Below are 22,425 nucleotides of genomic sequence, written 5' to 3'. Positions count from 1 at the left end.
TATTGCTGGGTTCAATCGACGTTCAATGTCAAGGATACAGTGGGAAAAAAACACACACAAATTGTGAATAACATTGTACAACGGTTGTCTGTAGCACTTAAATGTTTAAACGTACATTATTTAGGCAATATAATGCTGCTAGTCAATCGGAAATCAAATCATCTTCTTTTTGACTTTTAAAACATTTCCATAATGTAGTCGATCTCTTTCGGTATTCGTATAATTATGTGTTCACCGTTTTTCGTTTGGTTGTGTTTCGGCACATTTATCACTCATGCTTTTCAAGCCACTCGAAGGTAAGTCGAAAGCAAAGGAAATTCAAATTTAGAAAATTTATGAAATTTTTCAAATCATGCATTACACCCACACCGTCGATTGTATAGGGGTATAATTAAGGGAGGCAAGAGAAGGCAAGTCGTTTATAGGTTAATTTTTTTCATAGTTTCATTCAAATTAACGTACGCCCTTAGAAATTACGCTTCTTTGACAAATCGAAATAGTTTTTTTTTTGTCATTTTTTATGTCAAAAATGGAACGACAGACTTGAGAGAAATTATCACATTTCTTTTTATTCGAACAAAAAAAAAACCAACTTGACCTATAGATCGAGTTCAAGGTTATTTGAAATGTCAAACATCATCCACAGAGAACCTAACCGTAAAATATGTGCAACCAATACCCTCTCTAGCATACAAACTAGGAAAATTAGTGTGATAAAAACGTACAGTGTACGGTGTCATAGAAAAGTTCACACTTTTAAAAATAAAGTGAAATGAAGTATGAGCAGCGATGTCAATTTTTCTGTTGAAAAATGTGTTTACGACCCGTGAATAATTTGTGTTTGTGATGTCCTTTTTTGTGATGTGCACCATCATTTTGATAAGCAAAAATTTTAAAAACAAATTTAGTGTCATACGTGTAAAAATAAGGTCAAGGTTTTGACTGAGTCAAAACGAACTTTGTTTGCTAGAGAGAGTATTAGTGTTATGTTACCGGTTGAAAAACACGTTTCAGAGGTTTTCTTGATAAATTCACTTTTTATACGTTGGAAATCTATGAAATTTAAGGCCATTAATTTCAATTTTGATTCCAAAGTTGTAGCTGTCAGTGTTCGGGCTTACAGTTACTTGGACTTGATCTACTGTCATTTCTCCTCCACTATTTGACTTAAAACTATTTTTGTGTCGTTTCTAGAGAGTTCTTTGATGAAATAATACAAATTATTAAGTCATACAGCTAAAGAGTATAAACAACCTAGCCAGTAATTTTGACTTGCGTGTTGCGTGAGAGAGATTGAATCAATCAGGCGATAGTATTGGCCTTCACTTATTTTAGACCCACCTTGGACACTCTCGTTAAAGGAACACATAAAGTGATTAATCTTATAAATGTTGAAGAAAAACTCCTTCTTTGAGGTTTTTGCAACTCTTTAAAAAGTGATTTACCAAAAGAAAACCTTAAACCATGAATATGGATGGTTATTTGTGATGTAGAGGGTCAAGTTTTTTTTTCTCTGTAATGGACAAAATTTTCCCGAAATCCAATATATAAGAAGGTTTCTCATATATCAATTATTCGCATCCTAATAACACATTCAGAGCAAGTATGAATATTCGTATGATTAACTTGAAAGGTTTTCATGCATATTATAAATTGTACATAATAAATCATCGCTACAACGTGCATATTAAACTTGCCTACTGAAACAGGCTAAACTTTAGAGCTTAAAGGGTCATTCAAAAATATTGAAATCGAAGCCAAATCCATAGCAAAGTATATGCGTATATGGTAGTGGTATTAAAAATGTTCTGTATGGTAAAGAATAACTGAATTAGTTTCGTTGAAAATGAACTTTCAGGTTTATTAGCCTGTATGCTGAATGTTGGAATATCAGCGTAACCATAATATACTCACTACTCAGTACTCTACAAAGGTAACGTCTATTATGATGATATAGTTCTAAAGGCCGTTTAAGGTAACAATTATTTTATTATTTTATTACCGCGTACTCTCAGAACCAGAATGATTACAGCCAGCGAATCTTCTACCTTGTTTAAACTATCGAAAAATCTATTACTTCATTATGTTTAACATTAAATTTTGTTGTATAAGGCAGTATTGAGCTTGACCTTGAGCTTCAAGTAGTTCTACTTTCAGCCTCACACACAATAAGGCAAATGCAAATAACGGGAAGTACTATCATCTGATTGGCTCTAAGTCTCTACTGTAGGGTAATTGATTGGATTGATTATTCTCTTTTGCTCGCTGCACTTGCCTTATAGAAAAACAAACCCCTGTAAAATTCAATCTGAACATTTTGATGAAAACAGTGCGCAAACAAATGAGATAATTCAATTATCCCGTCCATCTCGCAGTATATAATGCATATGACACACCATCTTATCAGTATCTCCACTTATTAAATTCGTTTAACTGAAGCAATGTAACTGTGATCGTAAATTAACTCAATTACGATGCGACCCAGCGTGCGAATTTGGGTTAAACAAAAAAGAAGAAGATTTTCATGACAAAATATTGTATTTACGTATGTAACCGCTGGGTCAACGATGATTTTTATGTTGATTCTTTTGCGATTTATTTTGTCGTTTTTTTTAATTCTTTTGGTTTGGTATCCATATTTTTTAGCAATTATGATTTTTCTCTGTTTGGTTTTTTTTTTTTACTTGAGAACTTCGACACGCGAAAGTACAATTATAATAGATCTAACGAAAAAATATCTTTCCTGTTTAAAGTTATCAACCGCATAGAAATGTAAATATCCATCGAGGCAATTATAGGATTAAGTATTAAGTATTCTTTTACAATTATTACAATTAAAGAAACATTTTTGCTTGTAGTTTAGTAATGTACCAAAAATTCATTTTCTTCAAAATTCAACAAAAAAACAAAAACAAAATTTTAATGAAACAAAAATTGTAATTAGCACCTAATATCACAAACACAATCAAAAAACATGAAAAAAAATTGTAAAAATTTTCGTTTTAGAAAACCGAATTCATTTTGTTCGTTTTGTTCATCGTAATACGTTAATTTGTTAGAATTGCAACGTAGCCGTAATTGAAAAATACAAAAAATTGTTAACCACAAAAAAGTGAATTCACATCAGACACATCAAACACATAAAACACAAAATTCAAATTTATTCATAAGCAAGAGTGGACGTGTATGACAAGAGTAAAATCTACACCGTAAATAGGTATACATCAACGTAATTATATTGGACGTGATGCAATTTGTTTTTGTTCGGTCACCACAAACGCACATATGTGTGTCTCCACATAGCACTGAAAATAGTTCGCGCGCTAGCGGTGACACACTTTTTCGATTTATTCATTTAATCCGTTTATTCCCATCAGTAACATTTCAATCTAAGGCTCGGCATCGGGTTATTTCAGGTCATAAATTAATCTGATCGATAAATCGTTTTGAACCCAAAACAACTGAGAGTCAGAATGAATCTGATTTCTTCTGAAAGCACTGGGATCAGTAGATGGTAGACACACTTTGCAATTTTGTTTTTTAGAGTGTCAGCAAGTGGCTTTTTGGACTAATGAAACCTTTTCAGGCCATGTTGTGACCTGATACGAGTTTTCAGTCCTTGATATGATACCACTTGTCGGCGCCTATTAGAATGTTAAAATTCTGAAAGTGTTGCTGCTGAATCCAATGACTTTGACTTTCTTATAAAGAAATCAGAAGCGTTCGCTCTTGAACAACAAAGTCCTGACAGTTTACCCAACTCTATTCATTCCAAGAACTGAGTGACCCTTCGTTGCGCAGCTTTATACAAAATAATTTCCCATTGTGCGAGATTTTTTTTGTCTTCAGGTGATTTTTTAAACTTTGGGACCAAGCGGTCTCCGATTTTAATGAGTGATAGCTCGTTGGATTTGTCTTTCAATTCTAGGAAACACGTATCTTTCACTTTTGCTTAAAAAATTTGTTTTCTGTGAAAAGCGTTCAAAAGTGTGCGGGAGAAGGCGGACTCTCGAACATTCACTATATTTTCAGTCATACCTCTCGTGGATCTACTAGCACCAAGCGGTGCGTATACTCTATCCGTAGGTCTTTCCAAGGACGACATTCGTACAACACAACAATTTAAAATAATTTTTTCTTGAGTTATTGTCGAAAAACTGTTTTCGGTACCCTCTGACATGTGCTCACTTTTGAACGCTTTTCACATAAAACAATTTTTTTAAGAAAAAGTGAAAGATACATGTGTCCTAGAATTGAAAGACGAATCCAACGAGCTATCGCTCATTAAAATCGGAGACCGTGTGTTCCCCAATCACTTGAATATTTGGCTATATTACTCTTAAAACAAGTCGGTTCTGTCATTAAATTGAACAAAACATAAACGTTATAAGTTAAATATCTGATTTTATTCGCATCGGGTACAATATAATTACCTCTTTTTAAACCGCTTCATTCACACAAATATTGGAGAGAAATTTTATTGAGGGATTTTTTTGAAAGTGGACCAGGCTCCGTCGGAGCTATTTTTTCGCGGCGCTTTGTTCATATGCCCAAATAGCCCTTGGCCCCAATAGTCCAAAACCGCTGCCTTTTAATTTTCATATTTGCGTCTTGGCTGGTGGTGAAGGTGCAAAAGTCGAAAAAAGGGTGTTTTTATACGTGATTTACTGCCGCTACAGACAATGGACACACATGTTTGGCGGCTCGTTGGATAGGTATTGGCCAGGAGAACCGGGGCAAGCATAGATATCTTACATGTTCTGTGCCATTGTTCGAAAATAACAAAAATATTGTGTCAGTCAAAGGCCGTAAATTTTGATGAACTTCAAAATGTGATATCTCGCACCTGGAGAATGTTTATGGTTAGATCATTGGATGCAGACATCAAAAACAGCATAATTCGTGTATTTTTCTAAAATCAATATTTTGCTTTAGAGTGAAGGAAGACATTTGCTTTATACCCAAAAAAGTATCCTGAAACCTTTCCCTTCTATGGCAATTGAGGTATAATTGTAGAGCTGGGTTAAGCCTCTATCAGGGCAACCACTGATCTGTACAACAACAGTCACCAGGTACAAAATATCACCTAATAAAGCTCATCAAAATTTCCGGGTCTCCGGGTCTCCTGGACAGTACCTATCCAACGAGCCGCCACACATGTGTGTCCATCGTCTGCAGCGGCAGTAAATCACGTATAAAAAAAACCTTTTTTCGACTTTTGCACCTTCACCACCAGCCAAGACACAAACATGAAAATTAAACGACTGCGGTTTTGGACTATTGGGACCAAGGGCTATCTGGGCATATGAACAAAACGTCGCAAAAAAATAGCTCCGACGGAGCCTGGTCCACTTTCAAAAAAATCCCTCATTGGCATTTTAAATGTAAATCACTCGTAGATCTGCGCTCACTGCAAAAAGGAAAAACGGCAAAGATGACCATAATCCTACATAAAGTAATATTCTTAAACTGTAGCATTCAGTTGTACATTGATACGAACCGAAGTAATACTGTGAAATGTTGAGGTATTACAGAATAATATATCCAACACAATTTATACCACCCACCCAAAAATCAAATCGGATGAAATCGATTAGAAATTCTGGAAAACGTTTGTTGGAATATTTCAATAATTCGCTTCTAATTTTGTCTTATAGTCTCAGTCTAGAATGTAGCAAATCTACTACTTCTTTTGATTAAACTATTTTCTTCAGATTAATACAAAATTTGTTACTTCATTAATTTCAACAAGCTTTGACTGTAAAATACCACATCAGAAAGAGTTTGTCGTTTTTGTGGTTTCGTCACTGTCGATAACAGATAAAACAGTCAGTCGTAAACTAGATTGTAGAAAAAGTGATGAAAGCTTCCAAAAGCTGTCCGCAGCTAGCAACAAATTAAGTGAAATGAATGAACTCACCACTCATCATAATTGAACCACTGCGGATCATTAACCTATCCTATGATTCGTTACAGATTTTGTAATATGTTCAATACAAGCGAGTTATTCGTCATTCACTGCAAGTGTACTGTAACTCAAACGCCACTGAACGGACTTCTAAGTGCAATCAAACCATCAACTGTAGCATTCATACAACTTTCATCTTCTTGGTCATTTATCATATACACTTGCACCTCTCTGCTTTAACAATAAACACAATTTTAGATGTAAAATCACTACTACTCTTTCTTCTATTCACAGCCATGCAACGGTCTTCAGGTGCACCTTACTGTATAGTATACATCTACCGATAGTCTCATTTATTCTATCCAATTCGTTAGACCATTGACTATGAGAGTAAATCGAGATCACAGCTAAATTATAGCATAAAAAAGCTTTCTAAATGTATTTTAATCCCTGTTATGTACAGCATTATATAAAGCTCAATACATCCACCACGAGTACACACTTATCTTTACATTATAATATTTAGATTGACAAAGCATTTTCACCATAAAAATATAACACAAAACGTTACACCTACCCACACAACGTTTCCAAAGCCAATTGAACCAGCAGTCACGAAACGAACGAACAATAAAAAAAGCGAAAACTATAATCCAATATCTCTGACAATGAATTTTTTTTCAGCATTTTCATCATGCTGCTGGTTGGCAAGAAGAACCATCAACTGCCATTTCTGAACGATGCTCCAGAAATCGCATTAATTCTGCCATTTTTGTTTCTTCCGGTTTCGATAGAGGTAGAGGTTTCGATTCGATTGAGTTCTTACGACGGCATGGATCACAAAGTGTACTATGTCGGAAGGCAAGAAGCGCTGAAAACATAACTGACGAAGACAGAAGGGTAATGGAACTTAATGGCTTATGTGTTGCATTGATGGTGTTTTTGTTTTTGCATTTAGTTTTGTCGTGTAATCGCTTTTATTCACGCCCACACTCTACTCTGGCTACACTTCACTCTGCTTTGTGCTGTTATCGAAATGTTTGTCACTGGTTTCTGTGTCTGTTTACTTTCAATTATGCATGTCAGCTAATATGGTTACGAGGACATATACCAGGAACATGAGACATGAAGCACTTAAGAAAGTTATAGCTTTTATGCAGCTGGTAGTGTTGTGTTAGACACGAATTCCGATCAATTTGTTGTACCAACGAGCTATGCAACAAATCATAATGGGTTTTACTCTAAAGTTGTGTGTAAATGCTTTCATACCTGAACAAAGCATAATACTCAACCGGATATTCTTCCATCAACAACGAGAAAATAAAAATTCTTTCAATTTACGTCAATAAAGGCAGTGAAGAGTATCTGTAACGATATACCATTAAATCGTTATGTCTACGGCAGTTATGAGAGCAAAAGATGTCTGGAGAAACAGCCTTTGCTTGCTCGGGATGGACCCCGATCACTGAACTCGGAAACATGTTTCAGTAATTGTTCGGATTAGTTGTAGTGATGACTTGAAGGGGCTTTTTTTACATATTTTCGAATGTCGGTGAATCTGGTCGCTTTTTATATATCCAAAAGATTTAGATGTTTATTGAACGCCAAATGCTGCCTCTGCCCACCGATGACACGGACGATGGGATAACTCATTTTTTTTTAATTAAAGAAACAAAACTGAAAACTTGTCTAAAGTTTGGAAATTTGGAAAGTCGATCGAAACGAGTTGGTCCAATTTTTGCCGGGTAGTTGCGGGAAACGGCGATTTTTTACCAAAGACAGAAAAAACTATCTTCGATTTTACTTAAAAGTCACTTGCCGGACAATGAGTTTGACTTTACAATCACAAAAAGAACGTCTTCTTGTTAGATATTGAAGTGAAGTGGACTGTTGGTATAATGTGCCACTAATACCATCGATGTGTGCTTCGGACATTGAATAATAAATTGAATTTGCGATGCCACCTTTAACCGAGTTGATTCTTTTTAAATTAAAATTGCATGAGTGTTGCACCACCGCCATTCTATTGTGTTATTTTGAAAGCACAATCCTCACACGTCTATCTGCCCATATGCTCATCCCCATAACAAACACTTTTATAAAACGAATTTCACTTCTTCTGTTTTAGCGACGATTCTCCGAAAATCGTGAATGGGAAACGGACGACAGTGGTACGCTAAGGGAAACAATCGAATTAGTGGAATGTCACAACGGTGAACCATCATCAATGACTGATTTAGAAAATAATAATCCAACGGTAACGAATAAGATACCGAAACTAATTAATTTGCCAACATTATCCATATCGGGCCCGTCTCCGCCGCACGATGACGACTTTTTGTAACATCAGGAGTGGACTGAGTTATTGGTATAAGTGAAATTATGTTTTTAGATTTTTGTTTTAACAAACATACGGAACAATGATTGGGTTCAGCGTATATATCGGAGGACTCGTAATGGGGTGATGTGACGACTGGACGGTGAATTAATTCTATTTAAATATGATGATACAGACAAGGCAGCAATTGGTCTTGAAGTGAGAAAAGTTTAACTTCGTAAAAGCACAAATTAACATAAAAACATTGAGTCAATGAATCGGGTGTTGTCGTATACTCATGGCGAGTCCGACGATAATAAACTAATTCGCAAAGTCTTTGGAAATGAGGGAGATTGAGCCCCTTAAGAGCTTTAAGTAAATTAAAAATGAATTTAAGATAAACAAACAAACAACGCAAAGATGTAAATTGACAAAAACAAAAGAAAATTTAATTGAATTACGACGAACACTGTGCTGTTGATTAAAACAAAGAGCTGAATATTTCACTTTATATTGATTTCGCAGTCGATTCCCCCTTTTTTATTGCTTTTTATGTTGCAGAAAACTCCTATCAAGACACACACGACTAGACCAGTGAAAAACTTTCTTTAATAAATGGAAAGCCATCGGCGAAAACTCTGTCTCAATGTATCACTTCGCACAGAGTTCTGTTCACATTTTCATCGTTAAAAGTTTCCACTTTATAACGAGCTTAAATGTCGCTGAATAGTGGCAAGAGTAATTCTGCCAATACCGCTTTATCGAGTGATAAATTTTATAGGCTATAACAACGCCGTGCTGTGATTTAAATTCAATCAAATCGAGAAATTTTGCTCTCATAAAACTTTGGGTCTGTGCCGGAAAGTTGAGTTAGCTACACTGTATGAGTTTACAGTTTAGTTGTGTCAATTCATTAAGTTACCAAAACTTTTCATTGTCTTGATATAATGGAAGGTATGGATGGTACGCTTTATAAAATTTAACATATTGTCACTATTCCCTACGACTATCCATTCTATTTGTACCTTTTTTGCTTGTACCAACACGGAGTTTCCAATTAAAAGATTTCCGCAGCCGTAACCCTTTAAAAATTAGACGTTTCTTCCTAATGACTTTCACACATAAAATGTGCGGGACCATTCAGTGCATAGAAACTGATACAGATCAGACTAGATTGATCTTTACTACAGATCAGTGTAACCCCTTGAGTTACTGATTCAGGTGCTAAGATTGGGCAATCAATTTAGGAGCATTTGGGGAGTTTTAGCGAACTTTGGGAAGTTTTGATCCTAAAAAATAAAATTTATCAGTAACCGCAATGGGTCAAAAAATATTTATTATTTCAACTGCCCGTCAGAAAATTTGGATCTGGATTCGCCCCTGAACGACGTAGCTTGGAAAGTTTTCGAATAAAGTCCGTTACCACCCATTGAAAATTGTCTAAACTTTTTTAAAGCACCATTCTAACTAGAAAGTTTTGAGGAGATGTTTTTAATGGTCAGTGGTGGTAGCAAAAGATCGGTAACGAAAAAATGGAGTTTTCTGCAAATTGAGTTTTTTTTTAAAATCCGGATTTCAGTTTTTGTAGTCGCTTTTTTAATATTTCAATACAATGATAAGTGGACCATTTACACAGCCAGCCATACAATAATGGGACGGAGACTTTTAATTATAATTTATAAACTTAAGTCATCATTAACACAAAATAATTTCTAGTCCTTTTTATAGGAAGTTGTCCCGTTCTTTTTTTAACTGTAAAATAAAAGTTTTAAGTATTTATACGACTGGTGCATGATATAAGTATATAGCCAGTTAAGAAACCAGAAAAACTTTCTCGTTGAAAGTGCGAAGAATGGAAGAATTCACTGAAAATATTAAATTCAAAGTGATAAAGGGAAAAAAATGAAAACGAAAATGAAACCAAAAGAAACAATTTTCTAATTTACCACTCGAAAGTGTTTTTCGTTTCGTTGTTGTATTTTCAATTTAGTAAAACAAATATACGAAAGTAAAAAAAACACAAAAAAATGAAAGAATTGTAATGGGAAATGTTTTGCTGAATGGAACGGTAAATCCCAAGATAAACAACCGATTTTCCAAGGGGTTCCTGAGTGGATGTCGCTGGATGTAATTAAAAGTTATGTTGAAAAGAAAAAGTTACGCAAACAAAAGGTAAACACAACAACGAAGAAAGGATTGAAACAATTGGAAACAGAGTTTCATCTATGTCACATAAAATACGTCTGAGATGCGGTCAAATTGATTTTATTTCCACAAAACCAAATTAAAATAAACTTTCAAGTTCAAGATTAAAAAAGTTTCAAATGTCGCGCCGAGCAATTCAATAAAATTTATTTCGAATGATCCATTTGCATATCTTCATATCTCCCATCATATCCCATCATCTCCCGATTTTATGAGAATGAATGGATGACTAATTGCGTTAACGTGCAAATAGCCAATAAAAGCCGAACGTGTATACGTATCTCACGTACCCAATGATGGGGACGATGATAAAAAAGAGCGACATCACAGTCGAATAGTTTTCAATTAAATGGTTACCATCTCTGAGGAATCCAATGTCCCTTTTTTATTGCCGATATTTGATCTGCTTTCATGACACTTTTAAGTTGAAATCGATGAGATGTTTTCCATTGCATAATCGTCACGTTCGTTGTTGGAACCCGTTATCGAGAAGTGGTTATTGCAGTGTACACGTGTAAAAGCAGAAATAAAACTTTTTTTTCCTGTACGAAGAGGACTCGTTGCTGTATTGATATTTTTAGTAGGATACAGAAACTTTTACGAGTGCACGTTCATTCATTATGGTCAATCCGTGTTTTTTTTTGTTGTTGTACGGAAAATAAACCGAAACAATGAACGATATATGATGTTTTTAGTGTTCTGTTGTAGCCGCGTACATAATCAAAAATTTAACACAAATTACCACATATCGATCTAACTTCCGTTAACCTGTTAAGGACGTCTACAATCTGCAAATAACGTTAACGACTGCAGGAATAAACGAGAACCTCTAATTAATACATTGAGCATGCTCAAACAAATGATTTGAAGTCAATCTCTTGAGAATACTTACATCGAATGAAGTAATAGATCCAATAGTAAAACTACCGATATGGTTGCTGTCTGTGAAAGGCTAATCAGCCTATAACCGCAAATTTTACTTGATGTGGATCATGCAATTCACCTTCCTTCCAAGTGTTTGACAGTAACAGCCCTTTACGGCCAATAACAAGTGCCGAAATGTACCCAAATAATGAAGCTTGAGCTTATCTCATTATCCCATTATCTACATCGGGCGTATGCATAGTTATTTATGCAAATAGGATCAAATAATAGTTTTTAACGATTAGGGTCTGACACAAGTCAGAGAAATATTACGCACGTTTCGGTAACGTGTATTTCCGCAGAACTTAGCGATTAGAATAACTTACGTAACTGTTCGGACATTAGTAAGATCATAGACATAGCCCTTTCGGCGCGTGAAACAGACCTCTTAATATAGTCAAAGTCAAGATGCAAAGAGAAGGACCTAATATACTATTGGTCCTATTAGGGGCTATAAAACGTTTCATATCAGAGTATCGACGATACTTTTTCCCTCTTTTCCCCCGTCGAAGTGTAGCTGTGACATAAAAAAAGTTTTGATTTTTTTTCGTATGAATTTTGTATCACCCAAACCCAATAACATATCGCATCTTATACCTGTGCGATAGGTATGAACCTATAGCTTTCTTTTCAGTGTACTTATTAGGCGAGTAAGTCACAATTTTCATCTTAGTCACTCGGTATGAAAATGTTCGATCGATGTAAATCCGAGTGTAATACTAAAATAGTAAAATACAAAGAATACAATATCCTTTACGCCTTACTACTCTCAATATTATATGACCAACTAATTAAAATTAAGTTAAAAAGAGGAAAGCAAAATTTTGTAATAAAAAACAATTAATTGACAGAAAAGCGAAACAATTAATGAAAAAGAAATTGCAACAAAATAAAATGAAAAATAAATTTAAAAACTGTAATCAATGTAAACTGTAAAATTAGATTTTCAATTTTAATAAAAATAAAAATGGAAACGAAGAGGAAAACACAAACCGAGAAACGAGTGGAACACATAAATGTAGATTTTTTATAATAAACGTTTTATGCATACCATCCCAATATTGCTGTAAACTCAGACCACTTTTATCAATTAAAATAAATTTTAGAACAAAAAAAAAACAATTTGTAACATTAAGCCTACCGGACTTTGTTCTTTGAAAGTCTTTCTTTTTTTTAAACAAAACACAAAGTCAACCAATTAATTACAATAGGTAGATAGATATCCTCTGGTATATGCATATTTAGTGTAAAATGTAAATATAGAAAAATTACTTTTTGAACTCTGGTCGACAACTTTAAAGAAATAGAGACAAATTTCCAACTCTTTAATAATAAACAACCCAGACACTAGGTGTAAAACTACTGACTTTCTCACTGGAGAACATTGAAGTTGAATGTAATTAAGTAAGTGAAGGATGCAGTAAGCAGTCCATTATACGATTCATTATTTGGAATATTGGGCTCAATGTTAGTTCGATTCAATCTTAGCGGTAAATGAGGAATTTTGTCAGATTTCCATACCATAAAAAAACCGACAAACGAAAAACTGACAGACTAAGACATCTGTTATGGACAACACCGACGTAAAGTAAACACTGATCGCGGGGCTAACGTGTTTTTATATAGGCAAATGCATGTTACCATTAATGAAGTAAAAGATTTTCTAGCGATCTGTTTAGAAATACTTGAGTCAAATGAAGTAATAGACCGATACTGATGATATTGACGATATACTATCTGTTATGTGAAGGATTTAACACAAAGTTCGTGATTTCTCGGTCTGAAACAAAATCATAAGGACTCTGAATTACATATACAGTCATCATTTGATAAACAATAGTGGAAAATTGAAAGAAAGTTTCATCATTTGATAAACAATAGTGGAAAATTGAAAGAAAGTTTTGTGCGATGACAAAAGACAAAATTTGGTTCGGCACTATACATAGAAATCAATTTTATTGTAAACGATGAGAGTTCAGGAGACCAATGAATCGGTTGTGACGTTTTCATGAACACACTATCATTCTCATCTATTACAATAAAACTATGTTTAACATAGCCCAATACACACAAGGTGTGTACTACCATCCGGCTTCGCCCTCGATGTACGTACACACCTTGTGTGTATTGGGCTATGTTAAAATTTACTATAAAAAGTTTCTGTAAAAAAATTCTCAAAATCTTTAGAATTTCATTCATCGTTAAAATGTAGGCTCTGAAATCGATATATTGGTCATAGGACTTGGGACACGCATGTCTTGATTACAATAGAAATCTATTGAGCTAAACAAATTCTACCAAATCCTCTTTTGGTGCCTTTATCAAACTTATTATCGTAACACTTCTCATAAAAAATAATAGAAAAACGACCAATGAAAATAAATTTTATTATTCGAGGATGGATCCTTGTCAACAACGATTCAAAATCTGAATTTTTAGTATAGATGTATAGAGTGATAAATGAATACGATTGAATGACAAATTAGGGGTTAACCTAAAGGTCACGCAATTTCGTACAAGGAAAACATATTGCAGCAACAAAATCTCTGAGTTTACAAATGGCATTTTTCTTTTTACAAATATTTTTACATGCACCGAAAGCCATTCGTTTCATCAATGAATGTAGCATTTTTTCGGTGCCCTTAGCATATAAAATAGTGTACGTGTCTCGGACGAAAAATCAAAAGCCACGCTTTTCCGTTCTCATGACGTAAATATCTATTTACCGTTATTTCCCTCAATTTGGACCAATATTTACCAATATCGGGAAAATATAACGGTAACTACATTAAATTTGGGAAAGGCAAACTAAAACGTCTTTCCAATATTAGCATCCGTCATAGAGCTCAATGTATCCGTTTGTAATTTCGTAAAATCCCATAGAGTAAGCGTATCAATCATCGGACAAGAATGAGTCGGTGAACACTTATTGTTCTCGCATTCATAAAAAAGTTTATGAATGAAAGAACAATAGGTGTCCTAGGATTGGAACGCTTTCCCTTGATCAATTAGTGACACTTCGATATCTTTTATGAATTTCATAGAAAATGAAACATTTTACGAAATCACGTGAGCTTTGGGTTTACCCCAATTGAATTGAGAGAAACATAATTTATGTAAACGAAAATTGTAATACCACAAAATTGCAGTATGCAGCTCCTATTAAATGAAACTTTTCGTATTAGGTATATATTCTTTAAAAAAATTGATATTTAAAAAAGAAAAATTGTAAAATTGTAAACGTATCTTGGATATAATAGTAAATTTGCAATATATATTTTGTATATAAAACCAACTAAAAAATAACCTACGACCAGCAACATTGTAAATTATTTTAAAAAGAAAAATCATTTAACAAAATCGATAAATTTACGAAAAATAATTATATTAAATAGAGATGATGATACTTACTACAAGTAAAATAAGAGCATTTTGAATGTGCAAAAAAACCTATTGTTTGGTGTTTTCATTCTACAACACACAATTTTCTACTGCGAGGATTTGCTATGTAGGTAAAAGGATTGGAACGATTGAAACCGTTCAATTTTCAATTTCGAATCAATTCATAAATCTCCGAAAATCTCTGAAATTCAATTACATTAAAAGGTAAGCTAAAAAATGAAAACCGTCTCTAGGAAATCAAATTTCATTCTGTACGCATTCAATCTGACACACATATAAACAATTTGTGATATTTTTTGCACACTCCCCGATTCAATACCGTATCTTTTATCAATGAACTTTTTCGCTTACCTTCTTATCATTTGTGGAAAACACAGTGCCGAACTAGAAAGAAAAATGAACAATAGGATGCCCAATTAGATAATTTTGTAAAAGTTTCTGAATTTCAATTCGAAATAAACCAAATAAACCAAGGTAGATACAGTGTGGAGGTAATGCCATTCAGAGGCGCAACCTGACACATAAGTTCGGAGCTAATGGCAACTTTTTTTTTTAATGGTTGTCTATGATTTACTTGTCTTTCACCAAATTTTTCCACTATTTCAAAATAGATGGGTCGGGTCTCTTATTCCATTTATTGTTTTTAACGTGTTGAGAAAATTTTGTTTATTTCGAACATTAGGGGCGCGTACAAGAATTGTATTTCATTCACTGACGTTAACTTTTGTAGCTTAGGTAATACTGTCAAAGTTAACTGTGAGGTTAGATTCTCCACGGCCGATTTTGTCCGTGAAGAATTAACTTGTCAATGAAACTTGACATTTTTGATGTAAAAATGTTTTCGATTTTCGTGTTGATGAATAATAATTATTTTCGAGTGATGACATTGCGTTCAAATAGTGAAAATCAATTAATTAAATTTTGTTTTTATTGCCACAACAGTTGTCGAAATTTACTTTCATTAACTGAGCGACGAAACTGAGCGACGAAAAAATAGAATTTCTGTACGGGCTCTAGCGCCACCGCTCATCTGATTCGCTTATGCATGACATTTGATGACACAGAACTCTTATTTTTCTAATTTTTTCCCAGCTAGCGCAAAATCATTGAGGTATTTACCACCCTTTCATTCAGAGCACAGTTTACGTAATCTTAGAATTCGAGAACATTATATGTCACACCAAAGATTGTGAGGCCAATACGAGCTGATTTTACTTATCAAAGAAGGTTTATTACTTCATTGCATGAGACCAGTCAGTATCAGTGACGTAGCCAGACATGAATTTCAGGATGTGCTCAAAGCAGAAAAAAAATGTATTAAAGAAAAACCGTTATAAATCGGTTCTTTGACGTTTTCAGTGTGTGCTCAGCACATCTCAGCCCATATGTAGCTACGGCCCTGGTCAGTATTGAATCGGCAGGATAAGGCTATATGAAATGTTAAATTTCATTCATGGAGATTCTCTATTAGAGACATAACCTCATCATAGAGATCATCTCTATGGATGAAATCGTGTTCGTTCGGCTAGTGAAAATTAGTGTTTATTCGGAACACAACTACAATCTTGACATCACTTACGACATATATACGAAAAACCTCCCCGAGCCTCAAAAATACACCCATTTGGCAGTATATTCCGAACACCCTAATGCAATAATTGCGACTCTATTTATAATGCAACTTCTAAAGTCAATTTCACCGTGCATCGCACCTATATTCAAAACAAAAGTTCTGTAACGTCAACCCTGCTTTCATTGCCAAATTATAAAAGCGCCACAGCACATACAAGCTTCTACATGCGCCATCTTTCATCTACGATGTAGACTACAGTAAGCTCTCTTTTAAATTTGGATTTGGTAGATTCAAATGAATGAGAGTGTATTTTATGCACCCAACTGAATTTTCATTCAAGGCCAAATGTTTTCAGTAACCAGGAATCATTTTAATTAATTTTGATGTAACAACTTTTGATATGGATAGCCCGAGAAACAATTGTAAAGGGAAATCATCCAAATAAAAACGATGTAGTATAGTTTTACAACAATGATACAACGCTTTTGCTTGCGTCTGCTAATCTATTGGAATGAAGTCGAGTTATTTCATTATCCTTCATTGATTTGATTTCCGTTTGTGGTGAAAATAATTGCGGAAAACTTATAGATTTCGGTAAGTGCAAGAGGAAAACGTCTGTCTATTTTATACATTCCATCTACAGTAGTCTTGCTGACTCATATATTTCTAGTCTCAGTAGCATTTTGATGCACAATTCGTCTGCTGAGAGAAATGAGAAATTATGGCGAGATTGGGAGAGCAATGTATTTTATCATGAGGTTGCGAGATATTATATACTAGGTCCCGCCTTTTAGGTTGGTCAGGCCCCTTGTCTAACTGATTTTCTCAATCAATTTTTGCAATTGTTACAATAATACAACAAAACTGTGTTACTTTCTTATAAATTGCATGTTCCATTCCATTCATTACATTTAAAACAGATTTTCAAAATAAACAAAGCGAAGTTACATTGGGGTCGGGTAATCTGGCATATGCTGCTAAAACAACGCACTTTTCAACTATATACGTCAAGGGTGAACTTGAACTTGATGACAGGGTAAGGAAAGATTCTTCGTAACATTGACTGTGCGTCTGTGAGATTGTGAAAAATTGATTTTGAAAATGTGATATTTTCTCTCTTCGTGTGACAGATTCCCCGACACCCTTACATTTTGAAACGACCGTATCGTCCTATTGTCTGCCATAAAATTCGTTGAGAAGACTTCTTGCTTATGTCTTGAACAAAAATGAAACTCGGGTGGATTACCGCTCTGGCCGCAAAATTCACACTCGTTTCATTTTTTATACAAATATCTACCACAAAATCACTCAAATCAATCTTAGATTATTACTCCAGTATTTAAAAAAAAAAGTTTTTTGGAAATACGCTGAAAATTACTTCAGCTATAGTGTTATCAAGTAATGAACAAAGTCTGACAAACATACATTCATGCATTTTCAATCATAGTGGCAAACATTTTGTGACAAACATTGTAGGATGTTAATCAGCCGTAAGACCATGACTTGCAGTCAAGGGAATAAACTAGACGATCTGACTTTGTTTCTGAAAAGCTCATAAGCTCCACAAAGCTATGTTGAAATAATGCAACATTACGAACGTACATGGAATTTTTACATAGTAAACTAGCAGGATTGGAGTTGGCTATAGATACAAAAATTCCATGTACTTGTTTAATAGCGTTGGCTGATAAACAAACACTTCCAGCTAAAAACCAAATAAAATTTCGTTTTTATTTGCTTCCCTTTAATCACACTTTTCCATATCGTCTCTTCGCTCCACAGTGTCTGAAACACTTAAATACCCATTCATATCTATACGGTCAAATGCAATCGCTACATTAATTTTATTTGCTTATTATGCTGTGCCCACTTTGTACAAACATTGAATTAAAAGAAAAACACCCGAAAAAAACACACACTTAATTGTATGTGTATGTGGATCGAGTTCGGAGTATTTGAGTGTTACATTCATAAAATGCCTTCAGTGCTATGGCTAAGGCCAAACCCCAAACACAAATGTTTAAATGTTTACATAATGTCTGCACAAACATAATGAAAAAATAAATATTTTTCAGATTGAGTATTTCGAGTTTTCTTTCTTTTTTTTGTTTAAGTGCAAACACCTGCATAGAATATATATAGAGAAGATAAACGTGAGAACGAAATGTGATTGAAGAATTTTTATTTTCGATTTTTTTTCTGTTGTTCTCATCTCATTTGAATTCTTATGATGTGCCCGTAACGGTACGAAAACTATTTCGTCAGTGAATGCAAGTGTACATCATGTATAGTCGATTATATAGGATCGTCTCAAACTTCATACTCGATTGGTCACGCTAATAACAATATTATATCGAGTTTTGGGTTACCTTATATTAAACTTGTTTTACATCCTAAATTCGACGCTGTGTACATTTTTAAGTATTACGTTACATACATTTGTAGTTGGATGATTATACCTGCGAAAATAGCCGCTCATTGACCATTGAAGCGCACCCTGAAATTCTCTAGAAAAAAAAACGCACACAGAACTGATGAACAACTTCGTTTGTTTATTTTGTATATCTCCGATTATGTGATAAGTTTAAAAAAATAAAAATAAATAAAAAACGGAGGAAATTTGGAACCTGTGCATTTTATGCTTGTCAGGTATATTGTGAGTTACCTATACGGTTTCTTGGAATTCGATTTTACAATTTGAAAATATTTTATGTTCTCTATTCACTTCAATGGAATTGGTTCTGTGTACACAATCAAAGGATTACCTTCCCTTAACTGTCAAGCATAAAATCAACGATATGGTCAATTTGTTCCCCTATGAATTAGTTATGCCAATTTTGCGATAGATTTTTTGCAATCATTTTGTACATTCAACACATAAGTAGAGTGAATTTAGTGAATCAATGTTCAACTTTGAAGACCTCACTTAGTGTTCTCTAGAAAGGTGGACTTAGCATGTTAATTAATGCCAAACTTTTTTCTTCTTCTTCTTCAATTATTAGAATTGAAAATCGGATTTGCTCAATTATTGTTAGACTATGGAGACAATGATTTACTCTATACAATAGTTCCCATTTCATTTCATGCATGTGTTATCTTCAGCTGCAGTTCACGTAGCATAGACTATTTTCGAGAAATGTGTTTCCATCTGTAAAAGTGACGTTACAAACGTCAGACAAAAGTAAAAAACTGAGTACACAGTTCATGAAGAATACTTGAAAAATAGACCCATATACAGTCGAAGAAATTTAGTTTTCGGGTTTTCCAAAGGTATTAATCTTATTTAACCCACACTTTATCCCACAACAATGGAATCCACAAATTTAAATTTAGTTAACACAACGGTCACAATGACGGCGCTGCAGTCACGATTTCAAAATGTGATATAGGGTGGATAAACTAAATTTTGGTTTTGGTTACATTTTCTCTTGGTTTTTAATTATTACATCAGGCTTCTAAATTAAGAGTAAATTTATGCAATATAAACCGTTTGAGTTTGAAAAAAGATGTTTTGTATCAGTGAACGATATAGGAAAGCGTTCAGTACGTCTCAACATACAAAAGAACGTAAAATATAATTGTACATTTAGCCACCCTACGTCCGTCGTCGCTTCTATTGTCTTCAAAAACATATTGTGTGCTTGTCATGATATGTATCAGACGTTTGTTTATTTATGTGTCTCATCTAAAATGCTGGCCAGCAAAATTTTGATCATTAAATTCAACGGCAAAATTGATCTAAATGTTAAAATAATTGTGAACAATTGTGAAGTTAATGTGGTTTTGTTTTCTCTTCATAAAGGAATTTGCATCAGTTCGATGTAAAGTGCGGAGCACCATTAGAAAAAAAAACTTGTCGCTGAAGAATGATCAAAAAGTTGCTGGACGCAGTAGCTACAATTAATGCTTTGCAGGATATAGAATAAAAATTAGAGAAACACCAAGAGCCGTCCATTTGAAATCTTCACAATCATCATTTCAACTAAAGGCCTTTTTTTTAAACGAAACGCAGATTCGGAACATTCTTTTTCGCCAAATTACAATTTGGCATAGGAAATAAATTCAACTCTTTTTATAAGTGAAGCTCATGATTGAGCTCAATCATGAAAACAGAATCTGGTCAGGAATAAGATAAGAATATGAATATATGACGAACTTCAAAGTTCCTGATTTATAATCCTGAGATGCCTGCTCATGCAATTATGCGATTTACGATTTCCAAAGAATTTTAATATCAACTTTTAGACAAAATAACAATTTCCAAGTCTGTTTTCTATTTGATTTATTTGATGTATTTCCGACCTCGTTCTAGGGTAATAAAATTTTCTGTGGATTATTTGTAACTTCATGAAAATATTAAGATGGAAAACCTCAGAAACATTCACATAAAAATTATGCTTTCCTAACTAATGTTGAAATAGCCTTTTTGCACTCATTAGGAACTTAGGAAAATAACTACTGGGCAGTCGAGACGGTTTACTTGTAGTCCGAAATTATATTTTGGCTTCGTAGAACACAGATAAACACAAGAGAGAGGAATTATATGATATGCAGTACATACTGTCCCGTACAATCTTTTTCTAAATAAAAGTTATAGTCAAATCGATAATATTGTATTATTTGGCGATTTGTCATATTTTGGAGTTTCTTCACACTTTGGCGATTTTTCTTGACAATTCATCATATTTAGTTGATTTGTTAAATCATCAAGACAAGTCTCAGAAGTGTGAAGAAACGCCATAAAGACAAATTTTCAATTCTCTATGATCCTTGGAGTTTCTTTACTCTTTGGCGATATTTCTTGGTTTTTCTTCACATTATGGCGATTTTTCTTGTTGATTTAACAAATCAACCATAATGATGAATTGCCAAGAAAAATCGATAGAGTGTGAAGAGAAGAAGAGAAAAACGCCAGAGTGTGAGGAAACGCCAAAGTGTAAAAATACGTTTTTGAAATGTCTCTACATTATCTTTCGTAAAATGATAGTGTCCTCGGGATCTTTCGGTAAAGTATGAATTCCCTAGGATCGAACAAGATGCCGTTACCTGACGTAAAATAAGAGTTTCCTTAGGATGATGATGATGAAGATTTCAAATGGACGGCTCTTGGTGTTTCTCTAATTTTGATTCTATATCCTGCAAAGCATTAATTGTAGCTGCTGCGTCCAGCAACTTTTTGATCATTCTTCAGCGACAAGTTTTTTTTTCTAATGGTGCTCCGCACTTTACATCGAACTGATGCAAATTCCTTTATGAAGAGAAAACAAAACCACATTAACTTCACTATTATTCACAATTATTTTAACATTTAGATCAATTTTGCCGTTGAATTTAATGATCAAAATTTTGCTGGCCAGCATTTTAGATGAGACACATAAATAAACAAACTTCTGATACATATCATGACAAGCACACAATATGTTTTTGAAGACAATAGAAGCGATGACGGACGTAGGGTGGCTAAATGTACAATTATATTTTACGTTCTTTTGTATGTTGAGACGTACTGAACGCTTTCCTATATCGTTCACTGATACAAAACATCTTTTTTCAAACTCAAACGGTTTATATTGCATAAATTTACTCTTAATTTAGAAGCCTAATATAATAATTAAAAACCAAGAGAAAATGTAGCTAAAACCAAAATTTAATTAGCCACCCTATATCACATTTTGAAATCGTGACTGCAGCGCCGTCATTGCGACCGCTGAGTTAACTAAATTTGAATTTGTGGATTCCATTGTTGTGGGATAAAGTGTGGGTTAAATAAGATTAATACCTTTGGAAAACCCGAAAACTAAATTTCCTCGACTGTAAGACGATTGAAAAATTATGACATTCCCATCAAACGTTTTGCATTGCGTCTATGAACTTACTATAAAACGCCTCTGAATGCATTTAGTGTGTCAACCTATGATGAATTTCAAGATAATATGCGCGTTTAGTCATCAACGTTTCTGTCTTTAGCTTGGCTCGAAACTTCGTCGATACTGGACTAGACGCCATCGCCATACTCTCTAAACTTTGACAGAAGCCGACGACGCACTGATATTTGATTATTTTGACAAATGTCAAGTGCATTTGACATTGTCCATA

At 34.1% G+C, this 22,425-nt stretch overlaps 1 protein-coding gene across 3 annotated transcripts in view; it reads left to right on the top strand.

The window, feature by feature from the left end:
* LOC119078008 (fibronectin type III domain-containing protein 5) overlaps positions 1-10,748 on the top strand; it is a 79,246-nt gene extending 68,498 nt beyond the window's left edge. For 2 of the 3 annotated variants that reach the window (XM_037185397.1, XM_037185396.1), the window contains exons 8-9: positions 6,593-6,808; positions 8,037-10,748. In XM_037185397.1, coding sequence (XP_037041292.1) covers positions 6,593-6,808; positions 8,037-8,252 — 432 coding nt within the window. In that variant the 3' untranslated portion in view covers positions 8,253-10,748. The remainder of the gene's footprint in view (positions 1-6,592; positions 6,809-8,036) is intronic. The other variant, XM_037185398.1, reaches the window with a different exon arrangement.
* The last annotated feature ends 11,677 nt before the right edge of the window (positions 10,749-22,425 follow it).

The sequence above is a fragment of the Bradysia coprophila genome, unplaced genomic scaffold (assembly GCF_014529535.1).
Source record: "Bradysia coprophila strain Holo2 unplaced genomic scaffold, BU_Bcop_v1 contig_24, whole genome shotgun sequence".
Lineage (NCBI taxonomy): Eukaryota > Metazoa > Arthropoda > Insecta > Diptera > Sciaridae > Bradysia > Bradysia coprophila.
Note: the sequence above shows the minus strand (reverse complement) of the source record. Positions and strands in the feature narration are given on the sequence as shown.